Here is an 8,466-nt window from a genome sequence, read left to right on the forward strand (position 1 = left end):
TTTGCCTGTTGTTTCTCTAACTGATATCATATTGTTCATTAACGTAATAGCTTAGATCTGGGAACATCCCTTCAACAAACTCCAAGACGTGCAAATTAAACGGTTAAACCAACAGCTTAGCCATATTATCAAAGCCATTAACTTACAAGTACAGTAAGGGATTGCCCCACTAAACGTTGCTCATAATTTCCCAGTGTGTAGAAGAAGACACCAGTGCATTGACACATATAGATACAAACTGGCTGACAGCATTTGGCCTGGCTGGTGTGTTGTGTTGCACATCTAATTTACATTATTGACAATGACTTGGTTGTTTCCTGATTCATTCACTACTGTCAGCTACTGTGATGATCAGTGACTTGCTTCCACACTTCTTTTTTATGTCCCTGTAACATGTTAAAAACATGTCACAATACAAAAATTGGAAAATATATGAAAACAAAAATGAAAAAAGAAATAAAAGTTCCTTTACCTGTTGTAGTAGTAAATGAATTTGTGAGTACTGGAATCTCTTTCTGCTGAAATCCAGGGGATTGCGATTAACTTTCACCTGGCTGCATCAGAGGATATTTGCCTAAAATTAATTTCAACTTTTCCCTGTAGAAATAGTTCATAAGATGCGATACCTAACCATATGGAACACCAGAAGTGTTTATATCTGCTCATATATCTAGAAGTGTTTATATCTAATCATATATCTGATGTTGGAGTATTAATTTAAGAAAACTGAAGAAGTCATTAGATGCAGCCTTCCTGAAGTCCTGTGTTGAATGTACTGGCCCCTTCAGAGCCGTGTCTAGCAGCTTTATCTTTGTCTGTACCTACGGCACTGCTTTTGCAACTGTCAGCAAGCAAGCATGCTCATTTAACATGTTGTTCAGCTGCTTATATTTTCTATACTATTAGTTAGTTTAGTTATTTAATATGCTAACATCTCTTTTATACGACAAAACAAAGTAATGCAGGGAGTCATTTCATATTTTGTCTTTACCAAATTTCATGGCAATCCATTCAATAGCTGTTGAGACGTTTCACAAAAATGTCTACCTTAAGGTGGCACAAAGAAAAAGTCATAAGATCCTCACTGGAATCATTGTTTTGGATCCATGAGTGTGTACGAAATTATGTGCCACTTCATCCAGAAGATGTTTAGATATTTCAGTGGATAAAGTCAATAGTGTCAGCTGATCTGCTGGTGGTGCAGAGTTCATTCTCTGTGCACTGTGACTGTCTGCTGAAACTTTAATGGCAGTCCAGTCAAGGAGTTGAGATATTTCAGTCTGGACCAAAGTAATGGACTGAGGAGCCAACATTACCATTCCTAGGATTACACTGCTCACATGGCTAAAAAAAAAAAAAAAAGCTATAGGTACAATTAAGTCCAAGTTGAAACCATTGCAAAATTCAGTTGACAGTTCCTCAGCTATTAACTTGGGAATTTCTGCACATTCTCTGTTATATTTCGATTACTACAACAGTTGACAGGCAACAGTTTCTTATACCACAGTTGTTTAAACCATGCATCAGTACTTCTGCAGTACAGTACCTCTTGAACATTGGCTTGTTGAATAAATACATCTGTGTTTCTCATTTGTGGAATCGGAGTGGCATCCATTGCCTCCAACCGTTCCAGTATTCAGTCATACTGACAGCTCTCTTCTCCCAGTGTTGTCTTTTATCCCCTACAGCAAGTGAATGATGCATTTTACGAGGTACTCTGAGGAAATCTGGTGCTCATATTACACAGATTTATACATCTGAACACAGCGTTATCTGAGATGTTTTCAAGAACACAGACATGCTGAATGAGATGCTCTTTCAATGAACACAGGCCTGATGAAAGAAATGTCAGATTGTAATATAGCTCTGTTCTTTCACAGAGACACCATACATACTGTACACACATGCACTCTGTCTCTCTCGCCATTCTCATCTAAAGACTTTGGCAGATGGAGGCGTCTTTGTCTCGCCAGAAGTTTTCCAACCTTGAAAAAGCCACCCCTCCTCAGTTTAATGAAGGCAAGCCACAACAGCGGTGTAGTAATGACTGGATTGTGTACAACATTATCCCTCCCCCTCCTGGACAGAGCCTTTGTATTCACCGCAGGCTGAGCTTCTCCCACCACAGAGCAAGGGAGGGGAGAGAAAACAAGAGAGGCTCTCCAATGCTAACTCAATAATGACTTCCCACGGGGGAAAGAGAATACGGGGCAGTCTTTGAAGTGGCTGTGCTGCAGGAGACTCTCGCTACAGGAAGCTCTCACATGGATTTTATAGAGCCTGGAACCTAAACTGGTTCCATACACACACTCATCATCATCAGTCCTGATTACGTTAATATCTTCGTATCTTGTAGTCACTGCTTAAAAAAGCAGTTTGTCCTTTTGTTGCATAGGTCTGAAGCTGTGGCAACTTTCACACATGGGGTCCACCAAATTGCTGAAGGTAGTTATCCAAAAAGTGCAGATAGGGCATTGTCCACAGGAGGTGAAGTGTCTCTGCATCATAATGAGATTCTCCTCAGCCTCACCTCTACTTTGTGCTTAGTGATAATTAGCAAATGTTAGCTTCTTAACATGCTAAACTAAGTTGTGAATATTCTAAAGATTATACCTGCTTGCTGATTGTAGTGTTGAGCCCAAAGTACTAGGCATCCAGACATTAGTTAGCCCTGTATCAGAACCATGCATGGAACTATATTGGTGATGTGTTAGTAAACAGCAAAAATAGACCAGTCACAATATAATACACCAGGAATATGTATTTGCATTAATGTGATAGGCCAGTGCTTTGCAGGATGCCGTTGCATGTGTTGTGGTAAAAGTTTGCTGGGCGACCCTGAGTTGTTTTCCGAAACCTTTTGCGTTGGCACCCCAGTGGACTGAACTGCACATGGACTGGCCAATTAAATGGCCAATTAAATGTCCCACCAGTAAGTGTTAAGTTGGTCCCTCATTTTGGCCCTTTCCTAACCTGTTGGGTTCTCTCCTTCAAATCTATTATGTCCCACTGTAACTGTACATTTTGACAAACTGGTTGTTTCTTTTTTTTTTTAAAAAAAAAAAAAGCTTTTCTACTACAGCTGGACATGGTGTTAATGAAATCACCCATTCCCAGCAGCTCTGCTTCTTAATGTGTAAAGCTCTCTGCCACAGAGGAATAAGATTTATTCTGGGCTTTGAATACACAGACAATAGATGTTAGTGGAATCAATTCATTGTTGGTTTTTAGGCTTTTATTGTATGTGTTGGCTATGGAGAAAATACATAATATTACCATACTTATCCTTAAAGCAAGAAGTGATCAAATTGACAATCTCCTCTTCACAATGTACACACATAATGCTCAAACCTTTTTTTTTTTTTTTTATTTTGTCTTGCCTCCTGGGCTTTATTTGATGGGATTTACAGATTTTAATGCTTGAGAATACTGTGCACTTAAGCTGCACTCACTGCTCTGTGAACAAAACCACAGGGGAAGATTTTTCTAGGTTCTGTGCTGGCAAGTTGCCCAAGTGTTTTAGCAGGAAGATGGACTTTGTCTAATGTTTTTAAATTCTGCCACATTGTGCGAGAAAAAACTGCCAAAACATTTTTGGATTAAGGTGCAAGTGAAAAAGAGCCCCCTCCTCCTTCCCCATCCCCATTCTTTATTTTCCGTTTCTCAGTGTATGAAGGAAATGTGCGTCCATATGGTACAGCACAACTATAAGATCTGTTTACATAGTTCCTCCTCAGGTCTTAAATGAATACACAACTCCTGCATGCTGCTCTCATAAACATTTTACACTCCAGAATAGGGAGCTCATTAGGACTGCACAGTAATGAGGAGCCATCCTGAGGCTCAGCAGTGGGTTAATTGGGCCAGAGAGGGCAACGGGACCCAAGTGTGAAAATGTGAATGGCAGTGGAAGAGTAGCCCCACCACACAAACATACGCACACACCAACAAAGCTCACATGCTTTATCCCACCCTGAATGGGCACATAGTCTGAATCGCAGTGACCCACAGAGGTTAGCTCGTAATCACCATGGCAATAGGGGCGGCACACACAGCCCAACTGCACCAGGGGACGAATAGCAACCACTTAAGTTTTTGGCAGCATGGCAGGCATCCCCAGCGTGAATAATGTGCAAGCGGGGGCCTCCAAACAATCTGATGGCTTTACACAAATGGGGCCTTGTAGGAGGACATTCATCAGCAACAAAACACCTTCTTTCTCTTCAAGAGGTCTCTTGTGTATTCTGCAGTGACACAACTATAAAACTGAGGCTACAGGATTGGAACATTATTTAATGTACTAGTTTATGAGGTCATTGTCTTAGTCTTAATCTTTGGAGACATTTAGTTATTGGTCTGCAGCTTGGAACCACTCTCTGTCGTGACTTTACTGCAGGCAGGCGTTGTGCACAACTGCAACTGCTTCTCTTCTGGATTTGTCACACTGTACTTATATGTATATGAATATTTATGTGTGTGTATGTATGTATGTATATATATATATATATATATATATATATATATATATGCATTGGCTATGAAGATATACACACAGTACATAATGTTGTATTATCCTCTTTGTTTCCATCATAGTTTGATTCTTGGCTAAAATATACAGACTTTCAAATTCAAATCAGTATGTAACTTTTTCACTCTGCTATGCCTCAAAGCATTCTCAGGACTTGTTGGCTGCTCTGGAAATAGTTTTTAAAAAAAGCAGAAATGCATTTATTAAAATATTAAAATCACGTCTTCAGTGGTGTGAAATTTCAGATTCTGTAGTCTGGTTGTTACCAATCGTCGCTAATTCTCCTCTCAGACTGTTTGTGGCTTCTAACTGTTGGCTTAACCTCTCAGAAATAGAGATGAAATGTGTGTGTGTGTGTGTGTGTGTGTGTGTGTGTGTCGCGTCGCGCCGCGCGTACGTACACACATGCACGTACGTACGCGCGTTTTTGTGTTTGCATGTGCAGACAGAGGTGGAGGATGGGTCTGCCTTTCTCTGTAATCCCTCTGTTCCTTATCACCTCTCACAGGGAGAGTAGCAATAGGAGGAGGAAAAGAGCCCGAGCCCCATGTATCAGCACTGCTCATCTCCCTACCTTATTAAACATCCATATTTCCATATTTCATTGAACACCCACGCCTCAGCAAATCACAGTCTGCTTAGCATTCAGATGAGAATGGGATTTGGTTAATGAGTATTAGATTTGTAGATGGTTATCCTGTGGCTATGTCTTTAGTACGTAGAGCCAGTTGATCAGTCAGTCGTTGAGCCTCATTCTCGCGGGTACCGCTGATGAAGCTGTAGATGGATGTCTCTTTTTTTTTTTTTTTTTTTTTCTCCTTCCAGTCATAGTCATACACCAGTTTTATTAAGAGGAGTGAAACAAATTTTGTTCTTCTAACTTGTAATCCTGTCCCACTCTTCGTCCTCACAGGTCCAAGAAGGTGACAGCCTTAGCTGCAACTTTACAAAACACCTCCCTGCAAAAAAAAGACTTGGAGCTGGAGCTTGAGGAGCTGGAGGAGGCAGCAGCAATGGTGGTGGACGAAGAAGAACAGGGAGCTTCCAAGAGTGCTCCAGTACCCTGCTGTGAGAGAAGCGCTCCCAGCTGCAGCAGTAGCAGTAGCAGTAGCAGCAGCAGCAGCAGCAGCAGCAGCAGCAGCAGTAGCAGTGACTCGTCAGATGAGAGCGAGGAATCTGATGCTGAAGGGCAAGGCTGCACCGAATCTAGTGAGGGAGAAGGAGGAGAGACGGCTAAGGACAACCCTCTCCAGCCCCAACCCACCTCCACTGCCTCTCTCATCCCACGGGAACACACAGGCACATTCCTCTTAGCGGAGAGGAAAGCCGCCGCCTTCCCCTCAGCTTCAGAAGGCTCCAGACAGCTGATTGAGGAGCTGGGGGAGCAGATTACAGAGGAGCTGAGAATCTCTAAAGACTCCAGCTACAAGGCCTCTCTGCCTTGTAGCGGTTCACAGCTGAGCAGCGCTGCAGCAGAGACTGAAACATCACCTGGGAGGTGCAGCAGCGGGACTTTGTTAGAGCCGAGTCCTCGCCAAAACCCGCTGCTCATTGTCCAAACACAGGAAGACGATGATGACAGTGACTTCATAATAGAAAGTGCTGTGGAACTTAATGCTGCTCATTGCGTTTTGAAATGTTAACTCCATGTAAGTGTTGTAAGAAAATGTGTTTGACTTTTTAAATTATTTCTAGTATCTCCATTTTTTTCTATTGCCTCTTTCCAAGACAGAGATCACTTCAGTGCTGTCACTCTCCTCTGAAGGACCTGATTTTCTTCATTGATGAACATGCTGAGCTTTATTAAAATTCTTATTCTTGTTGTTTAATAAGCAGTTTATGCTTTTATTTGTCCTCTTAGAGGCAACCCAGCCTCCTCCTCCTCCACCACTTGATTTGCTTCATCTGTTATCTTTCTTGCTACTGCTGTGCTGTATCTAAGCTGCCTACATACTAGACAAAGACATTTTCACTGAACATATTCTGCTTAATTTTATCTAAATTGTTTCTGCTCCTGTTTTAGTTATTCGAGGTAATTCAACATCATCTGGGAACTGGAATCTATACATAGACATAGAGCTTCTATTTACATATTAACCCGTTCAATCTTTGTGTCCATGTTGAGTTCAAATAAACAGGGGCGTCGTTCCAGGAATCTGACAAGCATTAGTCGTCGTGCATTGTTGTCTATCACTCACCCACGGCGCCTGACAGAGCTACTTTGAGGTAGCTGTTCTTTTTCTAATAAACAGCAGGAAAAGCACTAAACCCCTTACTAAAGCTCCGGCTCTGATTGAAGTGGAAAAGAGTCTGTCGGCACTAAACAGGGCCACGGAGCGCACAGGAGTGATTGATTCATCTGGCATGAATGGAGGAGCGCGGTCGACACAGCTCAATATCATCGGCCACGTCTAGCAGACGAGAGAAAACAAACAAGGAAGCACATGTCAGGCAGATAGATGAGGGCTGCAAACGAGGCTGCGGCACGGGAGCAGTTTGTTTGAGAGATAAGAGCACCCTGAGGCCCGAGGCAGCCGCGAGATAAAGGAGCAGAATGGGACTGAAGGGACAAACTGACACCCAGGCCAGCTCGGTCGTATCTACACACAAGGCGTCAGAGGGAGTGACTGCACAGCCACGGAGCAGGTTTGATCCGGTGCGCAATGGCGGTGCAGAGATGGATGGTTCCGTTAAGCAACTCCCGAGTAGAGCCAACCTCCTTGCAACACCCCCTTGGGAGCGAGCCCCATCATTTCTGTGACTGAGATGAGTTAAAGTCATGAAAGTCAGCCAATTAACCCCCCCACTCCCCCCTTTATTCCTAGGACATGAGCCTGGGGACAGTGCGTCACCCGCAGGCGGTGGTTCCCTCTTCACCGCTGGGGTTTCACATTGATTAAGTGACACTGCTCTCCGTTGCCGTTTTTCATCTTAAAGTGGCCCCCATATTCCTCCATTAGTGCAGACGTATCCGCTGTGCACTTCATTTTGTTTTTTTCTGTAATGAATACTTTCACCAAGTGACTTTTTTTTTTTTTTTTTTTTTAAAAAGAGGCCAGGTCACATTTTAACGAATGTATCATCTAAATAAAACGTTATAATTAATGTGAAGTCCCTGATCTGTTTTGACTCAGATTTGATAAATAAGCTCCTTCCTCGTGTAGTGGCTGTGCCCTATAACCCTCAAGCCTGAAGAAACTGGAGTAATGTGTTCAGGACGCATGTGGGCCACCTTGGTAATTAGCCCATTATCAACAGCACTTGTCTAAGTGAAGATGGGTCCTGCCGAGGCTCATGATACATTGGCTCTTTACCAAATGTTCGCATGCTTACCTTATGCATACCTGAGGCATGGAGAAGTAAAGTGGCTATGGGGGAAGCTCAGGAATCCACCAGCTTTCATATCTAGCAGTAGTTTGACAAAACAATCCTAAAGGAATTTGCATTTAAAAAAAAAAAAAAAAAGGAGATGCCAACACTTATATGAGGAGGGGGTTGTGGCTTTAAATGCCAACTGCTCCTTGTATAGAAAAGAAGCATTAGACCATATGAAGTAACACATGGACCCATTTGAGACCATGTGAAGATGAAATAAGCCATTGGGCTGTTCATAAAAAAAAAAAAAGAAACTATATCTGAAGTGTAGGCTACATACTGTGACCTTGCTTGCCCTGCTGTGAATAGAAATTTCAGAATTATCTCACTAATGTGATAATGTATTCCCTCCCTTGTTTTTTGTTTTAAATTAGAAAGGCAGTTGCAAGGACAGTGGCGTCATTGTACAACCCCCCCCCTCTCTCTCTCTCTCTCTCGCCCTGTGACACACTGCCTCTGGTTGATTGTAATATAAAACTCCATCTCATCTCTCTCGTTCCTGAGAGGCAAAGTGATTCTGGTGCTTGAAAAGATTAATAGCCCTCAAGAAGAAATGAATCAGG

At 42.5% G+C, this 8,466-nt stretch overlaps 1 protein-coding gene across 1 annotated transcript in view; it reads left to right on the plus strand.

The window, feature by feature from the left end:
- The window catches only part of shq1 (SHQ1, H/ACA ribonucleoprotein assembly factor), a 28,316-nt gene extending 21,628 nt beyond the window's left edge, over positions 1 to 6,688 (plus strand). The window contains exon 11 of the mRNA XM_026306696.2: positions 5,442 to 6,688. Coding sequence (XP_026162481.1) covers positions 5,442 to 6,171 — 730 coding nt within the window. The 3' untranslated portion in view covers positions 6,172 to 6,688. The remainder of the gene's footprint in view (positions 1 to 5,441) is intronic.
- Positions 6,689 to 8,466: the final 1,778 nt, after the last annotated feature.

This window comes from Mastacembelus armatus, chromosome 5 (genome assembly GCF_900324485.2).
Source record: "Mastacembelus armatus chromosome 5, fMasArm1.2, whole genome shotgun sequence".
Classification (NCBI taxonomy): domain Eukaryota; kingdom Metazoa; phylum Chordata; class Actinopteri; order Synbranchiformes; family Mastacembelidae; genus Mastacembelus; species Mastacembelus armatus.